Below are 20,687 nucleotides of genomic sequence, written 5' to 3' on the forward strand. Positions count from 1 at the left end.
TCAGCTCTTATTCTTAGCAGCTGAATTGTAGGGAAAGGGGCGGGGGGGGGAGTGTTTGACTTGAAGGGAAAGATATGAGGAAGTAAACAAACACTCAAAAGTTCAGATCCAAACATGGCAAGGAGGCCAAATGGATAGCAAGGTACCTTCTTTCAATATACCTCTTGAGCACGTGAACAGATATGGAATTCAAGCAAGCAAAGGCTTCCAGATCAATAAGGTCAAATGATAAGAAAGAAAGAAAGAAAGAAAGAAAGAAAGAAAGAAAGAAAGAAAGAAAGAAAGAAAGAAGACTTTTTCTGCGTCACTCCAAAGGACAGGACTAAAACAGATCACTGGAAAGTAAATGGAGAGCAGATTTCGGCTAAGTATTAAAGAAACCCCCCAATGGTTCAACTCTGGGATCTCTCTCAGTGAAAGTATTTAATTCATCTGTCATGGATCTTGCCATTGTTGATGCTGCACTGAGCACTGGGTTAAGCTAGATTGGTTGGCCACTGTGAGAACAGGATGCTGGACTAGATGGACCTTTGGCCTGATCCAGCAGCCTATTCTTATGTTCTAGAATGATGACCTCTAAGGCACCTTCCAGCACTATGGTTCTATGAAAGAGGAAAAATCTTTGCCAGGTCCCTCTGAACTAGTATGATGTTTCTAACAGCAGCCACCTGAAGACCTCTGGAAGATGACAAGCAGGGCATTAAGGCAGTAGGTATGTCCTGTTTGCCTGCACCATCTGGTAACCAGAGGCATGTGGATGCTCTGTGTTCAGATATCCTGGCTATTAGCAGTGGGCATCTCTTCCACGGATCTATCTTACCCTTAAAAATAAAGGAAATTACCCAAAGTAGTTGCTGACACTACCACATCTTGTGGCAGTGAGTTTTCTAAGCACTGGTCGCACAGAGTGGAATGGTACTTCTTTTTTGTCTGCAGATTCTGCCACAAATCGACTTTCTTGGGCAACTCAATGAGACCAAGACGTCTCATTGAGTAACCTTTCTGTTTCAACACAGCCAGAGTGGAGAGGAAGGACACAGCCAGGCTGCAATGGAAATCGGAAGATTCCAAGCGACAGAGATACAACAGTGCCTTGTTTCTCTCTGTGTGAGACAAAGATAGTAACTGTGTGAGTGGCGCTGGCATCTGAAGTAGGGGAGAATGCCAGATCGGCCTGACCAGGCCTTTTTTTATATAAAAAAAAATATAATAAGAAGGGAGGGGGCGCGAGGAGGTTTCATGCTGACCTGCTAGAATTTAGCTGTGTACTTTTTCCTTGGCAATGTGGGTGCTGAGTGGAGTGTACAAATCTCCAGCTAATCTGCCGGTCAGTGCTGAATGGTGCAGATGGGAGAACAGGGATAATGAAATGCCTGACATCACTGTTCCAGAGAATTCAGCCTGGGCACGGCCTGGCACCAGGGAGCATATAAAGCCCTGGCTCTTGGCTTGCCAGAGTGCACTGCTGCCCACTGTCTCCTCCGGGACCAACTCAGATGGATATCACCGTTCACCACCCCTTCTTCCGCAGACCCCTGCTATCAAGCTTGTTGCCCAGCCGCATCTTCAACCAGACTTTTGGGGAGCACCTGGTAGAATCTGAACTGCTCCCCAGTTCCTCAGCTTTCAGCTCTTTCTTTTTGAGACCCTCCATCCTAAGGAACCCCAGCTGGCTTGAGAGCCGACTCTCAGAGGTAAAAATATTTTCTCTTGCTAAACTTCCCCCGGCTCCCATGCAGTCCTTGAACCAGGTGGAGGGACACCTGTCACCTTTGCAGTTCGTGCCCTTCATCAGTTAATTTATTTAACTGCATATTTACTATGAGCTTAAAATACAAATCAAGAGACATTAGCATTAAAATGGGTGACGTAAAAATCCTTGACAAAGGGAACATAAAGACTCGCCAAGAATGAAGGCGAAGAAAATCGATATCTGCCCCTTAACGCACCCTGCCACGAAAACCTGTTGTTTTCTCCAGTGACGCTAAGAATACCTTTGAAACTGGAATGAGTCATCTGTGAAGATTATTCACACAGGAAAGCCCACAGAAAACAGCCAGATTTAGATCTAAAAGTAGACTTCATTTGAACGATAAACTCTGGAAACAGAAACATCAGGGTTAAGGATTGCTTGCAGGGGGGAGGCGGAAAGACAAAAGGGAGTTTTTCTGCGTAGGCCATAATCAAAGCTGTGTAAGAGTATCCATTTCCATGGGACTCACACAGGAGAAGTTCCTGATGGATTTGTGCAATACAGAGTAAAAAAAAGGGAGCAAAGTTCTGTAGCCTGGGAGGCTGCTGCAGAGAATGCACTCACACTGTGAATATGGTAGTCAACAAGGGCAAGATGTCTGTGAAGGACTAGGAATTGTAATAGGGAATGTTAGAAGAAACTTCCTAAGACCTAAGGGGTAAGAAGTGATCAAAAGTGGAACAAACAGCCTCGGGAGGTGGTGGGCATCTTCCACTTAAGCAGGAGCTGGACGTCCACCTGTCAAGAGATCCTGTAGCTACAGCTTGAATGGCAGATCCTGCACCAAACACCGGGTTGAACCAGATGACCTCTAAGGTCCTTCCCAACTCTCGTGTGACTTTGAGGTTTAGGCACTGTTGGATTAGCCATCCTGTATTTTATGTCTGACTGTTAGCATTGTTATTGTCTTACTGCAGTTGTTAATCATTCCACGCATGGAATTTCTTTCATTATATTTTTTCATTAGGGCGCAACTGTACCGTGCAATATGCATTTTCACATTATTATTACACCCTAAAATTGCTAGATGCTGTACAAAAATTAAAAACCAACAACGCAGGCTCTTACAACCTAAAGGACAAGGCACAATGGGGAAGTAGGTGAGGGAAAATAAAAGCCGAGAAGGGTCAATTCTGGTAAGTCGAACAGATCTGTTTTCAAAGAAACCGGATCTAAAAACAGAGGAAGAGAATTGGGTGCCAGGTGGGGGGACTTTCCAGTGGTAGCGAGTTGCAAGGGAAAAGGAGACGCCATGGGGAACAGTTCTGGTAGCTACACTGGTGGATCCCTTCTGCCTGTTTTGTATTGTAGAGTTTCCATGCCAGCACAGCTCATTTCTAGCATTGTGGCATTGAAAATCCATCACATCAAAGCCATAGTTTTCTCTGTATTAAGAACACAAGAGCCTGGTTGGATAGTACCATCTAAGCCCGAGCAACCTATTTCTCACAGCGGCCAATCAGATGCCTCTGCAAGGCCCACAAGCAGGGCCTGAAGGCGATAAGCATCCCTCATTGATGCTACCTAAGCAACTGGCATTCAGTGATATACTGAAGAGGTTCTATATAGCCCCCATAGCTAGTATTTTTATTATAGTTACAGGTGGGTAGCCGTGTTGGTCTGCCATAGTCAAAACAAAATCAAAAATTCTTTCCAGTAGCACCTTAGAGACCAACTGAGTTTGTTCCTGGTATGAGCTTTCGTGTGCATGCGGTATCTGAAGAAGTGTGCATGCACACGAAAGCTCATACCAGGAACAAACTCAGTTGGTCTCTAAGGTGCTACTGGAAAGAATTTTTGATTTTTATTATAGTTATATCCCACCTTTGCTCTGAAAAGCTCAAGCTGCCTCCCTCCGGTCCTCAAAACAACCCTGTGCAGTAGGTTGGGCTGAGACGCAGTGATCGGCCCAGTGAGGATTTGAACACTGGTCTCCCACTCTTGACATGAACTCTCCTCCTCCATGGTCTTGTCTAACCCCTTTGTAAAGCAAGCAAATATACTGGCCATCATCCCATCCCATGGGGGTTAATTTCATAAGTTAATTATGCAATGTGTGGGGAAGTCCTTCCTTTTGTCTGTCCTGAGTCTACTGCCAATCAGTGTTATAAGGGGGAACAAACCTTCATATTTATGTATGTATTTATCGTGTTTTTAATATTCTATTGGGAGCCACCCAGAGTTGTTGTTATTGTTATCACTATCAACATGCATGACCTCTATCTCACTGCCCCACTCCCAGTCAGCTGTGGAGATGGGCAGCTGCCCCACCTACCCCCCTGAAATTAGACTTTGAACAAAAAAAAACCTCATTCACATCAATGGAAACTTTTTTCCCTAAGCACAATTGCCATGTGAGGAAGGCTTATAGAAAAGATTTCACTCAGCATCCAACTCTCTTCCTGTTTCTATGTGGGTGGGTGTGTTTGAAGGGTAGAGATAGAAAGAGGGAAGAAAGGGGGTGTGGCTCACTGCCAGTACAGGTCCCAAGAGATTTCCTCTGGAGGACTGCAGCCCTCAACATGAAAAAATGTTGCCTGACCTTAACCCACACGCTACCATGAAAGTAGCATACAGAACAGCCTTGCACTTGGGGGATGCGGAATAGTAAATGATCTACCACTGATCATAAAGCTATAGGCAAGGTCTATACAGCACCTAACAATTAGTAAACATTGGTAAATATGATAACTGCCCTAACTAGACTCTTTTGTTAGCAGATGCGACTGGATAAGGACAAGTTCTCTGTAAACCTCGATGTGAAGCATTTCTCACCTGAGGAGCTAAAAGTCAAGGTTTTGGGAGACGTGATTGAAGTTCATGGAAAACATGAGGAGCGCCAGGTTGGTCTGGTCTTGGCATGAGCGCAGCTGGCAGGGTGATGGGGGGCAGGGTGGAAGGAACGAGAAACTGACCCATTCTAAACAAGTTTGCCCATCAAGGAAGGAGACGTTAACAGTGCCACGTTACCCACCACATAGGACAGTCTCAGAGAGACCGCCTTGGGCAGAGGAAATAGAAATGGTCCCTCATTCATTTATTCATTTGGTTTTAAATCCGAGAAGGCCAAAGTTGGACCACAGCAAAGGACCATTGGCCCAGCTCATTTAGTACTGGCCACTGATTGGCAGCAGCTTTCCCAGGTCTCTGGCAATGGTCTTTTCTGGCCCTGATACCTCTAAACTGGGGTACCCCAGGGGACTGAACTTTCTGAATGCAAAGAGTGTGTCTTAACAATGAACTATGAGCTCTCCTTATAGTAAACCATTCGAAACCAGACATATATGATTATGTTCTTCTTCCCCTCACCCCCTTCTCTTTTGAAAAGGATGAACACGGCTTCATTGCCAGGGAGTTCAACAGGAAGTACAGGATCCCAGCTGATGTGGATCCCCTCTCCATCACCTCCTCCCTCTCTTCGGATGGTGTCCTGACAGTGAATGGACCAAGAAAAGCCATGGAAGTCCCAGAGCGCACCATCCCCATTGCCAGGGAGGAGAAATCTGCCGTGCCAGCAGTGCCAAGGAAGTAGACACGCCCTTTGAGACCTACTCTTTTATACCCAAGAAAGCCTTTCCATTGGATGCAAACAGCAGGCGGTGTCACTGGCTGGCTGTTCTTATTTATTTGTGCTAAGCAAATGAGCTTGTTTACTAACAAATAAACCGATGAGTAAGCATCTGGTGGCTTCTTTCCTCAATCTTTGGGGCAGGATCAATTTGAGACAGGGCTCAGCCCTACAGCATGCGAACTTGTGGTAAAAAAAAGAGAGAGGGAGAATAGCTCTGAGCATATGCAGAGTTCCCTTCTGCTCCGGCTGAGCAACCACAAACAGTGTTGGGGGAAAATAATTTTACTGGCTCTTCTAGCCTTGGCTACACAGAAAAACAAATGTAACAGCCAACAAACAAAAATTAGGTGGTGCTTCATAAAATGTAAGAGGGAAAATACAGTAAAAACTGTACACACACACACACACACACACACACACACACAGAAAGTAAGAAGAATCTCCTTCTCACTCTGGCGCAGACTCTTTTATTCACAGACATGGTTTGTGAGTTGCTGCATGGCAGACTAGCTTTTAAGTGGGTGGGTGGGGAAGAGAGGGATGCAACTGGGTCACACAGGCAGGGCCTTTCAAGCAACCCAGGCTGTCCTGAAGCGGAAGAGAGTCCTACTCTAGTCCTACTGCTTCAGCAGAGCCCCTTGCTGTTCTTTGGGCTTCGTGTCAACCAAGCAGCAGGCTCCCTTCTTCTGTGGAGGCTCATAATCTATCATGTAGCATGACCGGGCAGTTGGCTTGATTGGAGGAGGCTCCAGCTCTGGCTGGTGTCCAGGGAACCAGTGAACATCTTGCATAACTCCTAAGAGCAGAGGGAGGACAAGGCTGAGGAGCTCAAAAGAAGGTAGGGCAGTTGCAAGCCAGCAAAGTGGAATGAACATATTGCACTGAATAAACTCGACAGCAGCCAAAGGCAATCTTAGCTTCTGTCTATCTAAAAGATAGAGTTGAATACCTGAGAAGGCACATTAGGAAAGTCATACGAGACATGCTGCTTTATCACAAATGCAGTACTGGAGATTCTGCACCTGAATCCACCCATTTCTATGGGTGCAGTTTCCAATTTGCATACCAGCAAATTGCAGCATATGCAATCATGTATTATATATCCCCAATTTGCATTCTTGCACTATCAGAGTGGTCTTTGTTGCTTTCTAAATCATGGACTGACTCTACCTTTTTATGTTGCTGTTACTTGCCCTGGGGACATTATGGTGAAAGAATGGGTAAGAAATTATACGAATAATAATAATGATGATGCCTGCCACTTTCTAAGTACAGAAACATTTCCCACGGATAGCTGACAACTTCAAGGGAGATAGGGGTGGCACCATTCAGTTGTGCATCCAGACTGCTAGTACTTCAGGACGTATTGCAATGGATTTCTTTGTATTCCTACAGGTCCCTTGCTGTCACCACTAGAGCCCATCTTGAGTCAAGTGTCAAATTTATTTACTTATTGTTGTTCTAAGCTGCACTTTGGCCCCTCAAGACACTCCATATTATACATTATCACTTCTGTATTCCTCTTATTTGGACTGTTCTGTTAGGAATATTTGAGAATAGAGGATTCAGAACTGGGGGAAGGACTAGAACTTCCCAAAGTGCTCTTGCAGCTTTTAAATTAAGTGCCTACATTTCAGTTTTATGTACATACTTTTTGTACTGTGGGGCTTTTCCTTGGAGTAGTCCGATGTGTAGGTGGACTCAAAATAGTGAGCATACTGAAAAGGAAAACCCAGATTGAGTGCATGTTTACGGTAACTGAGAAAACATAAGAACATTAAGAAGAGACTGGCTGCTGAATCAGACCAAATGCCCATCAAGTCCAGAATCCCAATTCCCATAGTGGCTAATCAGGTATTTCTGGGAAGTCCACAAACAGGGCATGAAGACAGCACTATCTTGCTCATGTTCTGGTACTCTAGCAGAGGCATATTGCCTCTGATCCTGGAGGTAGAATATATCTAGTATGACTAGCAGCCTTAACCTCCATGAATTTGTCTAATCCTCTTTTAAATTCCTCTAAGGGCTTATCCACAGTTACCTTTCCTTCACACTTTTCAGGCATGGTCCATGCTTTAAACCTCCCTATTCAAGCACCTATTATTATTATTATTATTATTATTATTATTATTATTTGCTTTGCAGCAATCTGCAGGAAACCCGAATTGCCATTTATTGTGTTTCAGCTTTTAAGAGCGGGTTTTTCGCAAGTTAAAAAAAATAAAATCTCTTGGACACAGATCCATGCCTGGAACGACCGGGCAAAATCTAAGTGTAGATAAGGCCTAAGTTGGTGGCCATCCCAACATCTTGTGGGAGTGAATTCCATGGTTTAACTGTGAAGAAGAATTTCCTTCTGTCTGCCTTGAGTCTTGTAACATTCAGATTAATTGGATGACCACGCTGGGTTCCAGTATTATAGGAAATAAATGCCTCTTTGTCCATTTTATTCATACCACATGCAACTTCATATACTAGTATCATCCATAATTTTGTACATCTCTATCATGTCCCCCTTTACTTGCCTTTTTCCTAGATGAAAAATCAGTAGAACTTTTAAGAGGAAGAGCATTATCACCAAAGCAACACCAGCTTGGCTTGGCTTAGCGAGGCAGAAGGGCTGGGTATAATTAGGTATCGCATGGTGGTGGAGGGGTTGGTGGGATGAAATGGCTAATACTGCAATCCTATGCAAGTTTACTCATAAAAAGTGTTCAGCGGGACTCTTTCCAAGGGAAGTGTACATAGGATTGCAGACAAAGAAAATAAACTGGAACTGAACAGAGGGAAAGCAAGGAAGGACAACATCATATACAGGAATGCTGCCTACTATTACATTTGTGCTTCTTCCTTGGAGCTTGGAGCAACAGACATGAGCTCCTAGGTGATGCCTGATTTAGGTCATACAAGCCCCCCTTCAAATATAAAATACAACAGAACATTTATATCCCACCTTTCCCGCAAGGGGCCTACATGGTGCCCCCGCCTTTTAAATTCTCATCACAACACACATAGATTAGCCTGAAAGAGAATGACGGACTCCAGAGACCAGCAACCATCGTGGCCAAACAGGGAAGTAAAGCAGTTCAAGTATCTTATCTTCACACTTGCTCTTCTAAAGCCGGGCTTGAATCATTCAACATGTTATAAGATAAATTAAACACAAGTACTAGAGCAGGGGTCAGCAAACTAAGGACCATGGGCCGGAAGCAGCCCGCGGAGGTCATTTGACTGGCCCATGAGCCGTCCCCAAACCAAGATGCCTGCTTGCGCGCTGCGCTAAACCAACGCAGTGCAGCGCGGGAACTCGCTTCCGCAGCGCTGAAAATCCCGTCTGCACAGATGCCAAAAATCATGGGGGCGCACGCTCACACGGGTGCGTGATCCAGCCCACGGAGGGATCTCCGTGGGACCGACCTGGCCCAGGCAAGATAAATCTTGCTGACCCCTGTACTAGAGCATGGGCGGAGAACCTTTGGTCCATCAGATGCTGCTGAATTACATCTCCCCTAATCCCTAACTGGATGCTGGTGCTGATGGGAACGGGAGTCCAAAAACATTCAGAGGGCCGCAGGTTAGTCGCCCCTGTGCCAGAGGGTTGAATATTTCACTTTACGTTAACAAGCTAACAAACAGGGCGATGTGAATATGGTACTCTGACCTGGGAAGGGAGAGGCTTGGGCTGCAGTATTTTCCGAATGTCATAGCGCTCTTCATTCCAGTTCCCCAAGAGGGTTTTGTTGGTGTAGGAGTCCTCGTTGGTGGTGCACCTCCAGCCATACTGGAAGAACTTGGCAGAGCTGTTCCAATCTGTCCACACTTCCCCATGACCATTGGCGCGTAATAAACAGCCGTGATGGGGGTTAAAGAAGCAAGACAGGGACATGGCCTAGGAAGAGACAGCAAAGTCAAATGAGGGCAGGAAACAACTCGTATTAGAGAAGGCACAACTACCGTACACTACAAACCTATCAAGTGCCATGTCTTCTCTCAACGAATTCTAGGAACTGTATTTGAAGATGTCCTGAGCTGCCTTCTCAGAAAACTCCTAATACCCGCTAAGGAAGTAACTATTAAAGAAGGTTAAGGCTATAATCCTAATCACACAAACTATTTGCCCCAATATAGTGGTTTACATCAGAGCAAACATGTTTAAGATGACCTTTTAATACTGCAAACCCACACACACTGACTTACTAGACAAAGTTCAGTTGAAATCAGTACAACTTACTTCTGAATAAACCTGCACAGGCACATACTCCTTGTCTATTGTGTAGGTACGTCTCAGAAAAAAAGACAGTATTAATCACTGTTCCTAAAAATTATGTTTCTCCTCTACTACTACTTTTTAATATTTATTTTATGCCACTAATATGGTACATGCTCCTCTACTACACCTCTTGCATCTAATTATAAACTTGTGTACTCCTGAAAACCTACCTTTAGTGGGACTTGCTTCCTCATTACACTTGGGATTTAACTATTTCTACATTTTACATATTTCAGCCCGATGTTTCTCAGGTTCTTTTCCCACACTAAAATCAGTCTGATTCCCTGACAATGGACAGATATTAACTGCTGAAAGATCTTATTTTAAGCAAAACACATGGGGATGGTTTCATCATGTGGATAGGCTAGAAGTATGGATTGTGCTGAAATTTGGAACTGGAGTTCAGTAGGGGAATACCTCTGAATCAGAAGTGGTTGTAGTTGATACATATGAAGAATCGATATCATCCAGATCCCACATTTTCTTATTTGTCTTGGTTTTAATTGTAATTTTGCCTCAGGATCTCAGCCAAAATGGGCAGCCTCAGTAGAGTGAAGTTCAAGGCTATAGATGATGTTAAAAAGTGCTGAAGTTTTTTTTGGCAGCCCTTACAAAGGAAGGTGGCAGGAGGAACTGGATCAGGCAACCAGAAAAACTGATTGTTTTTGTTTGTGATGCAACTTCCTGATCATCATCTAGTCCTGATGTCACTGGTTTCAGAGCATCCATGGGGTGAGAGACTTTTATCCAAGAATCAGTATGACCGGACCCTGTCATCAAGGAGGTCAAGCACTAAGATACAGCTGTATTCCTATATACTGTAGCCTCATTAGTAAGGCCCATTGAAGTAAGCAGCATTTAGATCTGAGTAAACACACTCAAAAGGTTGCACTGCATAATAACATGTAGGTAGAAATACTACCAAATGTTTGAAGCAGCCACTTCAGTTGCATATTGATGAGATTTGAAACCTAGAATTATTTAAAAAATGATTTGTACAACTCACCGCTCGAGTTCCTTGGAACCATCTTTTTAATTAAGGGTAGTACCGGTATTCAGTGGCCCCGCTGAAATTAATGTACATGACTAAGTTACATCCCCTAATTTCAATGGAGCTGCTCTGAATAAAACTTAGTTGAATACCACCCCAATGCTACAAGCCTTGTATCTTAAAATTAAATATGCACAATATTGCCTGATATATTTAATTTCCCAGAAACATTATTAGCACTTTGTGTGCATATGACATACTGGAACACAATCCTGCCATACACTCAGGGTGTGTACCTGAAAGCACTCCCCTCCCTTCTGATAATGCTGGTTCTGATGGCTCAGAAACAAAATGGAAGGCAATCTGTGCATGCTTAAGGGCAGGTTTCGCTCCCCTATTGCTCTTTTCAAGAAGCTTTTAGGGATCAGCAAGTTACCTGATTTGAAAACAGCCTACAGCGGGTAGCGGTGGTCTAAACCACTGAGCCTCTTGGGCTTGCCGATCAGAAGGTCGACAGTTCGAATCCCCACAACGGGGTGAGGTCCCATTGCTCTGTCCCAGCTCCTGCCAACCTAGCAGTTTGAAAGCACACCAGTGCAAGTAGATAAATAGGTACCACTGCAGCAGGAAGGTAAACAGCGTTTCCGTGCGCTCTGGTTTCCGTCTGGTGTTCCGTTGTGCCAGAAGCGGTTTAGTTATGCTGGCCACATGACCCAGAAAGCTGTCTGTGCACAAACGCCGGCTCCCTTGGCCTGAAGCGAGATGAGTGCCACAACCCCATAGTCGCCTTTGACTAGACTTAACCATCCAGGGATCATTTACCTTTTTTTTAAACAAGCCTATGTACACTTACTTGTAAGCACCATGGAGGCTATTAGGACACACTTCTAATAAATGTGCATTGAACAGTACTGCACACCCCTACGAGCAATACATCATTGAGCCCCAACCAAAGAATCACCTTGCTGGATCAGATGGAAGAGTCTGTCTAGTGGAAGAACTTTGGCCAGTCACTCTCAGACTAATCTTCCTAACATAGTTGCTGTGGTGATAAAACGGGGTGAGAGGGGGTGGAATAGAGAACCATTTGTGCCACCCTGCACTTCTTGCCAGAAGGACACCTGAATATTTCAATAAATACATAAAAAGCAAAGTTTTCTGTTTCCAACACCAGCCAGTCATATACCTCTGGAATGTTTGCAATCTGGGCATAAAAGGGACTGGCCAGCTAATGTAGCACCTGCTTTCTTGGGTTCTCCATGCTAATTAGGAGAGGTGTCACCTCACCCATCGTGTTCCTCCAACACCTGACTCAATCTTCCTGCCATACTCCAACAGATGTGCATGTATGCGCATATGTATATCATAGAATCACAGAGCTGGGAGGGAACCCCAAGGGTCATCTAGTTCAACCTCCTGCAATGCAGGAATCTAAACTATAGCATCAATGGCAGATGGCCATCCAACTTGTGCTTAAAAACCTCCAAGGAAGGAGAGTCCACAACATCCAGAGGGAGACCTATGTCTACATGTGTTCTGCTGGATATAATAAAAAGTTCCCTTATTTTGTTATAATTTTGCTGCTTCCAAGGCTTTTGTGCTCTTCTGTTAGCTGTGATGGCCTCAATAATATTGTCCAAAAATGATGATGATGGCATAAATCATTAAATGCTATTACAGTATTAATATTGCAGTTATTGTATAAGGGATTATTATGATCGGAACATAATTGAAATTATTAAGATTTTGGAATGCAGAAATAAAGAAAATAATCAAACCATCCATTCTAGTACGCGTTGGGGGGGCACCTAAATTATATAATTCGGTATATGAACGATTGGTATTAGTAATTGTATTATAAATTGGTATTGTTATAATGTGGCTGTTATTGGAATGTAATTGAAAATTAATAAAAATTATTTTATAAATCGTCAAAAAAAAGGGAGGGGAGGAAGGAAGGTTAAGTACAGGAAAAGATGGTAGGCTGCATTTGAATATGGTGTCTCCATTTCAGCAGCCATCCCTAAAGACTCCTTCTCTCCTCAGTTCCCTTCGCAAGGTGTCCCCTTCCCTTCCGCCCACCCTGCGCCGCTCCGTCCTCCCCTCGGTCTCAGAGGAGCCCGGCTCTTTCCTTATGCCCACCTGACAAGAAGGCGGAGTAAGGGGAAGGAAAAGCAGGAAGCCGTTTCCAAGGCAACCGCCCAAACGGCGCGCGCCGGAAGCGAAGGGCTCACTCTGGCGGAAGTGACGTAAACATACCACGACGCCGGCTTCGGGAGAGTGGAAAGGTGTGTTTGCGGGTTAAATGACCCGATGAAGAAGGGAAAAGGCGTGGGGGTTGGTGGTGGGCAACACTCCTTTGCCTCTTTTATGCACTGTGCGGGAGGGAGAGTCATAAAGAGAGGGACGTGCTATCGGAATTACCTATTTCTTTGTTTACATACAGTCAGTGCTTTTTTCTGGGGGGACGCATACCCCTAAACATTTTGTGAATCTTTGTACTTTTGTCTGTTTACTGTTTTTATTTTTCCCGATTTGAACTCTAAAATGGTGATTTTATTGAGTCAAAATGAGAGTAACCCTAAACATTTTTTAAAGGAAAAAAAGCACTGCATACAGTGAAGGAGCTCCAAGGCGGTGTATACTTAATTCTCTCCCAGCTCAACCTCCTCCCGCTTGTTCTCTCACAACATGCTTTCAAGGACTGGTGAAGAATGAAGGGGCTTCGTAGTCCCAGCAGTGTTTGAAGGGCAGTGGACGGGACTGGACTAGCTGAAGAAAGGTCACCTCATGGCTTCGGAGTATTAACTCTGGATCTCTCTCTCCCCTAATCTCAGTGTGAGGTACTGAGTCTCATACTGACTCACCACTGCTTCAGGGAGGGGGGGATCTACTCACCCGTATATCCAACCTTTAGAGAGCCAGGAGGACTTGCTTTTCCAAATTTACTAATATTTGTATTGTTCAATCTTTCCTGTACTTTTCCTTATTTGGTATTTAAAAAACACAATAATTGTATAGAATATTTGCAGTGTTAGGAGTGGAAGGAATGAAGGTGTGGTAAACCATGGCATTGAATTAACATGACTAATGAAACAATATAAACATTGCTGTCATGTCAGCTGGCCTGGTGGCTATTATTAACAAATGCTGCTTTTGCTGACTGGAGACAACTCTAGATGTTTTTGCCTGGTGTTTTGTTATGTTTTTATCTGTGTTAGAAGCCACTTAGAGTGGCTGGGGCAGATGGACGGGATATAAATAATAATTACTATTTTTATTGCATTTTTCTCCACTTAAGGTTTTGCCACCATGAGGCCTCTGCATCATCAGCCCTGTCTTCTCCTAGTTGGAGAAGGAAACTTTTCCTTCTCTGCCAGTTTGTGTGAAGCGAGGAGCTTTGAGGCTCACATTGTTGCTACCTGCTATGAGAGTGAAGATACTGCAACTAGACAACCTGTTGCCAAGTCCAACATACAATATCTGAGGGACAGAGGTAAAAGGAAGAAGAAAAATCAAGAAAGGAAATTTGTTTGTTGTATAATTTCTGTTGGCTGTTGTTGGAGAACTATTTTCACCAGAGCAAATTAGCTTCTTAGGACTTTGACAATGGGGTTGCCGGGATGCCACAGGATAAATAGGGTTGCTAGGATCCTTCCTAGAAATGTAAACCTTCTAAATAAGTAACTGGAGGTTCATCTGTCCTCCTCTCTATAGCAAGTTGGACTTGCCCTGCAGTAGGTGAGATGGAAGAAGCAGGATTAAGGGACCAGGGAAATGAATGGTGTGCAGAAGCCACTGTTGCATTTTCACAATATCTGATTAGAGCAAGTTGAACAAAATTGAAAATAATAATATTATTAGAAACTAGGAGGGAGAGGAAAAAATGGATTGTGCTTGTGGAAGTTGTTCCACCTGTTCAATGACTTAGTTGGATTCAGCCTCTAACTTCCCAGATCAGTTAAATGAAAACAAATCATGGCTCCACCATAGCCAGACCACAGTCACACAGTCAAAGGGAATCGGTTACAGCATTGTCATCTGCATTCTTGGCACATTGAGAGAGCTGAAAAGGATCTTGATGCAGTTTAGCTTGACTTACTTCTTGAGTCACTTGAAGCTATTTATTGTATGTGCTGTGTACTTGTGGGCACAACAATCAGGTTTAGGAGAATTAATTTGTGGAAGACCCTGTCTTGAAGCAAGGAACTGTGATGTGGGTGTTGGGTGAGGACACCTGCAAATCCAAGCCTAAAGAATATATAAATTTGCTTTCAGTTGTTATCTTTGCTGCATCGGGAATACCCTTCCAGACAGTGTCTAATTAAGATAATAATAAAGATTCTGCCTTTCTCAAGTGTCCATTAAAGTGTGTATTGCATAAAGATAATCTCCTAGTATCTTACATATCATTTTTCTTTTACCATTCCAGGTGCCGAAGTTCTCTTTTGTGTTGACTGCACAAAACTGAAGGAGCATTTTTTGCCAGCTGATTGGAAATTTGATTACATTTATTTCAACTTCCCTCACTGTGGTAGAAAAGCTGGAGTGAAAAAGAACAGGGAGCTTCTTGCCAGGTTTTTCTTTAGGTGAGGCCAAAATGAACCATGTCAATGTACTCTTGTTACTAGGAAGGTGGTGTGTGTTAATTTCAGTTGATGTTGCTATCTTACACCAAAACTTGTGTTCAATAATAAAATTGATATAAATGTGAGCCAGCTAAGTCCAAATTTTCTGGTTTTATACAGGCAGGCATATTTAGTCGATGCACTTTATTTAAAACATTGTATACAAATAAATGCTTTGTTGCAATTGGCTGTTTTGTGCAACGAGGCAGTGTGGTAGCAGATGGTCTGTTCGAGTAGAGGAAATGCACCAGGGTTTTCATGCAAGAGGTGATGGGCAGAGAACTAATAATTCTGCACCTTGGAGTTGCTACCCATTTTTGCAAGCTTTCCAGCAAACACCTCCAGTTATAGGAACTATACTGTAAAGATCCAATTTGGAGCAATGCTGATAAGGTTCAGTGAGAAAATATACCGGTAAGCACTATGTGTTTTCCTCTCTTTGTAATCTTTATTTTGCTGAAAGTTTCTTGTCATACCTGCCCAAGCACAGTAACCAATCATATAACACACTCTTTCCCCTCCCGAAGGACAACTCTCACATTCCTTCCCCCACGACCTAAAATATTGCTAAAAGCAACACAATCCAAGGACTTCTTGGAAACAACTCAAGAAGACAGCAGAATGTCGCCTCAGACACAAAAGAATGTTACCCATCACTCCTCTGTTCCTTTTCCAGCTGTGCAGATGTCCTGGCAGAGAAAGGTGAGGTCCATGTGGCACTTTGCAGAGGGCAGGGTGGTACCCCTGCAGACCAGCCTATGAGGGAATGGCATAACAGCTGGCAAGTAGTGGCTATGGCAGCGGAGGCAGGATTTATTTTGAGCAACGTTCATCCATTTAACATCGGGGATGCTTGCAGATATAAAAGTACAGGTTACAGGTAAGTTGCGGCACAGCAAGCAGACGGTGGCATTCCAGATGTCATTGTGGGTGTTGTCATGGTAACTAGCATATTAGCATCTGCTCTTGCTTCTTAAGATGCCTCTGTGTTTAAGAAACAGCAAGGAAGTTTCTTTGCTGTATGTTGCAGTATAAGATTCCTGCCTCTAGCAGCAAGAGTGCTATATTTTATACCAGCCTTTCCCAATCTGGTGCCCTCCAGAGGTTTTTGACTGCTGACTGCTGAAGCCCTGACTCACTGACATTGTTGATTGGGGTAATGGGAGTTGAAATTAAAAATTCATGGAGGACACCAGGATGGGGAAGGCTGCATTTTAACTGTCTCTGGTTCTCAGGACTTTTATCAGGTTAGTTGATAGAGGGAATGGATTGGATATCATTCTCCAGTTAAATGCTACAGAGATGTTGGGGGAAAGAGTCAGCACTCTTTCCCATGCCTTCCTTCCACCATGTACTTTCAGCCAGCCTGGCATTTATACCCAGGGCCCTGAATCTAATTGGTTTACTGTTGATCATGTAACTCAACATAGTTTGTTTGGTTTTATGCCTGTGCGAATAAAGAGTATCTATTTAACAATTCTTGGCTTGTTTGTTTGCAGGAGTCAGGATAAATCTTTTCATGTAGAAGGAGCTTTGAATCACATATTCACACAGAGTGTGCCTTTTCAGCATCCCAAGCCTGTGATCTGTCAAACAGAACTGGAAGGAAAGTTGGTTTCCTTCCTTGTTCCAGAGATATTTCTAGATAAGATTAACAGGTATGTAACTGAGTTTCAGCACCCATTTGAAGTTAATAAATATACAGCATAGTCACTCAGTTGATGACTGTGGAAAATTCAGTAGGCATCCTATTTTCTTAGCACTGGGGTGATCTTTAGACCAGTCCTCACAATATTAATTTTGATACAAGTTCCATTGACTTGTATTTACTTCTGAGTAGGTATAGTTGGCATTACAGTCTAATCTTAATCTAAAGTTTGTAATGTATAAAATATATTGTGATTTAATGGATGTTTGCTGAATCCAAATCCTGGGAAAAGCTGCATTCAAATTCTGCTCCATGGGATCTCTTTGTAACTTTGAACTAATAGAGACACGATATCCTGCTGCTGTTACTGCTGGAAGGGCGCTCCAGCTGTCAAAAGACAAATAGTCCTGCCTGTCTTGGATCATCTGGAAGAAATATTTGCTGCCAGATGGTCTTCCCACCTGCAAAACTCACTAAGGATCATATAGCACCTTTGCACATTTTGGCACTACATGAACAGAGTGCTGTTCTTTAAAATATAAAATCCGGTTTTAATGACTTGCCTAGGAATATTGCTTTCTGTTGTTTTTTTCCTGTTTTTAAATAGGGGTTTCCTGGATACAAATTCGGAACATCCTATAAGAACAATAAACGAAAAGCTCACTGATGAGCTTGGCAAGTCTTTCCCTGTTCAGAAAGTGAGTGCTTCTCTCTCCTTGATGTTCCAAGATCGTCACAGCTCTCCTTCCACTCTGGATGCCACTTGGATGGTTCCTGCTGCCAAAAGTAACCCAAAAGCCAAGTCTGTGGTTAATAAAACTGCAGCGGATACAGAGGCCTTTGCCTTTCCTTCTGGCTTTCCTGGCTGGGATGATAGAGATCAGGGTGGCAACTTGATCAGCTGGGAAAGAGATTGGATTTTTGGAGATTATTGTCTCCAACCTTCCCTTCTGGTTTCTCTTCACAGAACTGTACGAGACAGAGAGCTTCCTCTGGGGACTGTCCTGGTCCTCAGTGGGATGGCATTTAGGAAATGCAAGCTCTCTGCACATGCACTGCCCATTTTTCATGAGTCTGTTTTTATCTGTGTGGTTAATAAGGGCACAGAAGAAGCGTGTAGCCAGCTCCTTGCGGAAAACCTTACAAGTACTTTATGTGCTCTGCTCCAGCCTTCAGGCTTCAAGCTAGACTGTACAGCAGACAAGCCAAAGACACAGCTAAATACTTTTGCGAATCCTGAACTTCAGCTCCTTAAATCAAAGTACTTTTTCTGTGTGACCCCTGACACTTCTGACCCAGACCCAAATAAACTTTGTGTAGGGACCATAAGTACAACGCCGTGGCAGCCTACAAGCATTGATCGAGAAATTATTTGTGCTTCGCTGAACCTTGATCTTCTGGCCATGCATGTATGTGAAATCTTTGACTGGCGCATGCTCTGGAGTTCTGACGAGCGCTTCCTAAATCAGTTTGCAGGAGGGCATTTAGGTCCGTTCAAGAGCTTTTCCCTCTACCCAGTCTCCTACGTTCATGATGTCAGCTTCTGGGTTTCAAAACCAGAAGAGTTCAATGAGACCCAGCTCCATGCCATTGCCAGGTGTGTCTCTTCTGAATCAGTGGTGTCTATCCAACTGCTCGACAGCTTTTGGCACCCAGGCACAGGGCAAACCAGCCTCTGCTACAGGATCACTTACCAGTCTTGTGATAAAGCACTCAGTCGCCAGCAGGTGGCAACGATGCAGATGAAGCTTAGGAAAGAAATACAGCGCTGTCTGCACGTGACTCTTAGGTAGTTCTTTATCCTCATTCTGTGCAGACAGGTTTTGTTGGACTCCATAATTCAAATTAACTGTGTGTGTTAACATCAGGCCAACCGTAGTAAGCCTTTTATAAAGGCTGGGTGGGCTTGAAGGTGGTGCATACACCACCCTTTTTTCTATTTTCCTATTTAAGGCAATAAAGTCAAACACTTTATAAACGTCGTTAAACTCTTGTCACTCTCAGCGAGTTCTTTTTGGAAGAGGTTATTCATTGCAGGCCGATGTAGTTGTATCTAGCTCCCGTTCAAAAGCTTATGAAGGCTGCAGCTGGTTAGAGAAAATAATATAAGCAGTTTCATTAAGTCCCATCCACTCTTGTTTTGCTTATTTGGAATGGCATAAATGGAAACGCTGGAGGTGTACCTGCAAGGTACATAGGTTTAAGCCATGGGTAGGCAAACTAAGGCCTGGGGGCTGGATCCAGCCTAATCGCCTTCTAAATCTGGCCTGCAGACGGTCTAGGAATCAGCGTGTTTTTACATGAGTAGAATGTGTCCTTTTATATAAAATGCATCTCTGGGTTATTTGTGGGGCATAGGAATTCATTCATATTCCCCCCCCCCCAAAAAAATATAGTCCACCCCCCCCCCCGGTCTGAGGGACAGTGGACTGGCCCCCTGCTGAAAATGTTTGCTGACCCCTGGTTAAGCTGTTCAGTTTGCGTATCCGAAGATGGAATTCCTGCAAAGTCTTTATGATAAACTATGCAATTTAAAAAAGAAGTTACATTTCAGTTCTGCCACCCTGCAGACAGGCTCATGGCAATGCACACAATTCAACCATCACAACCACCTGGCTAGGCTGAGAGATGGTAACTGGCCTAAGTTCACTCAGCAAGGCTTGTGGCTGAACCACGGACTTTACCTTGGGCCTCCCTCATCCGAGTCCAAAGTGCTGACTGCTACATTAACAGCGGCTTCTATACAGGAACTTCTACTTCAGCAGGAGTGGGGGAACTTTTTCAGCTGAAGGGCCACTTTGCTTTCTGGACAGCCTTTCGGGGGCCACATGCTAGTGGTGTGGGGGGCCAGATGCAAAAGTAAGCGTAGCAACAAATGTGAATTTTACCTTTGTACAATCAACTACTTTCTTCTCTCACACAAACATGCCCTGCCCTGTCCACAATCCAGGCAAGCAAGAAGCAGGATCAGAGTTCAAGGGCACATTTCATCCAGGCAAAAACACTCAAGGAGGGTGCAGAGCAGGAGTGGAGAGGGGTGTGGCCTGGGGAGGGTCCCATGGGCCAGGTAGAGAGGTCTGGAGGGCCACATTTGGCCCAAAGGCCTAAGGTTTCCCAATCTTGCTGTGTAGTGTCACCATGTTGACTTAGCCATGCCCATGTCTTTAGGTGGTGGAATGCAAAGAGGATGAGTAACAAAATGCCAATATATTTATAATCAGGTCTGGCAAAGACCTAAATCAGCAAGTGCTGTTTCTTATTTTTAGAGAGGATTGTCACAGTTGTTTCTTTGGTTAAAATAATTGACTGTTACAGAATCCTGAGCCTTTTGAGTCTGCTAAGCTTGTGCAGGATAGCTGGAAGAAGGGAGAATGGGTCTTACGCCAGCCAAGCCTTAACTAATCCAATCAGTCTGGATGGTCACAAGCTTGGATGAGCTCAGGTCTTATTTAAAACCAATCCAGTCACTTCTCTGCTACCCTGCTTCATATTGGCACACTTGGTGTACAGTGAGGTACCGGTGCACATACAGTGATATTTACTGCCAATGTTGTAATACTAAACAGATAATAAGCCCCACTGAATGCGACCAAGTAAACAGGCATAGCGTTGCTGCAAGCTTATAAAGACTCATGTAAGCTCCATTAAATTCAGAGGGGCTTGTGAATAAATACATAGGAACAGGGTGATGGAGTTTTCAGCAAACATGCATGAAAGATGGAGACAAATTCTATTTTCCCCCTTGTTTATTGGTTTGCGTCCAGTGGAGTGTGGAAAACTTTTGAATGCAGTAAGAGCAAAATCATGTAACGATGGCTGGTATGCA

At 43.8% G+C, this 20,687-nt stretch overlaps 3 protein-coding genes across 11 annotated transcripts; 2 read left to right on the plus strand and 1 right to left on the minus strand.

The window, feature by feature from the left end:
• The first annotated feature begins 1,296 nt into the window (after window positions 1-1,296).
• CRYAB (crystallin alpha B) lies at window positions 1,297-5,434 on the plus strand. Of its 2 annotated transcripts, none has more exons than XM_033172310.1 (3): window positions 1,297-1,694; window positions 4,471-4,596; window positions 5,082-5,434. In XM_033172310.1, the coding sequence occupies exons 1-3, from the start codon at window positions 1,497-1,499 to the stop codon at window positions 5,283-5,285; spliced, it is 528 nt and encodes a 175-aa protein (XP_033028201.1). In that variant the 5' UTR covers window positions 1,297-1,496; the 3' UTR covers window positions 5,286-5,434. The 2 variants fall into 2 exon arrangements, with proteins under 2 accessions (XP_033028201.1, XP_033028203.1); XM_033172312.1 differs by having other exon boundaries at window positions 1,312-1,694; window positions 4,474-4,596.
• Window positions 5,435-5,766: 332 nt separating this feature from the next.
• Window positions 5,767-12,806, minus strand: C15H11orf1 (chromosome 15 C11orf1 homolog). 3 transcript variants are annotated; one of them, XM_033172631.1, is made up of 4 exons: window positions 12,728-12,806; window positions 8,986-9,213; window positions 6,976-7,042; window positions 5,767-6,120 (listed from the first exon to the last, which is right to left on the minus strand). In XM_033172631.1, exons 2-4 carry the CDS (start codon window positions 9,208-9,210, stop codon window positions 5,942-5,944), a joined length of 471 nt encoding a protein of 156 aa, XP_033028522.1. In that variant the 5' UTR covers window positions 9,211-9,213; window positions 12,728-12,806; the 3' UTR covers window positions 5,767-5,941. The 3 variants fall into 3 exon arrangements, with proteins under 3 accessions (XP_033028522.1, XP_033028523.1, XP_033028524.1); XM_033172632.1 differs by lacking the exon at window positions 12,728-12,806 and adding an exon at window positions 11,547-11,607; XM_033172633.1 differs by lacking the exon at window positions 12,728-12,806 and adding an exon at window positions 10,012-10,059.
• On the plus strand, window positions 12,801-18,840 carry FDXACB1 (ferredoxin-fold anticodon binding domain containing 1). 6 transcript variants are annotated; one of them, XM_033172628.1, is made up of 7 exons: window positions 12,801-12,873; window positions 13,887-14,081; window positions 15,018-15,174; window positions 15,890-16,093; window positions 16,713-16,871; window positions 17,469-17,559; window positions 17,829-18,026. In XM_033172628.1, the coding sequence occupies exons 2-7, from the start codon at window positions 13,898-13,900 to the stop codon at window positions 17,889-17,891; spliced, it is 858 nt and encodes a 285-aa protein (XP_033028519.1). In that variant the 5' UTR covers window positions 12,801-12,873; window positions 13,887-13,897; the 3' UTR covers window positions 17,892-18,026. The 6 variants fall into 6 exon arrangements, with proteins under 6 accessions (XP_033028519.1, XP_033028514.1, XP_033028517.1 ...); XM_033172623.1 differs by having other exon boundaries at window positions 17,469-18,840; XM_033172625.1 differs by lacking the exon at window positions 12,801-12,873 and adding an exon at window positions 13,210-13,428 and having other exon boundaries at window positions 17,469-18,840.
• The last annotated feature ends 1,847 nt before the right edge of the window (window positions 18,841-20,687 follow it).

This window comes from Lacerta agilis, chromosome 15 (genome assembly GCF_009819535.1).
Source record: "Lacerta agilis isolate rLacAgi1 chromosome 15, rLacAgi1.pri, whole genome shotgun sequence".
NCBI lineage: Eukaryota > Metazoa > Chordata > Lepidosauria > Squamata > Lacertidae > Lacerta > Lacerta agilis.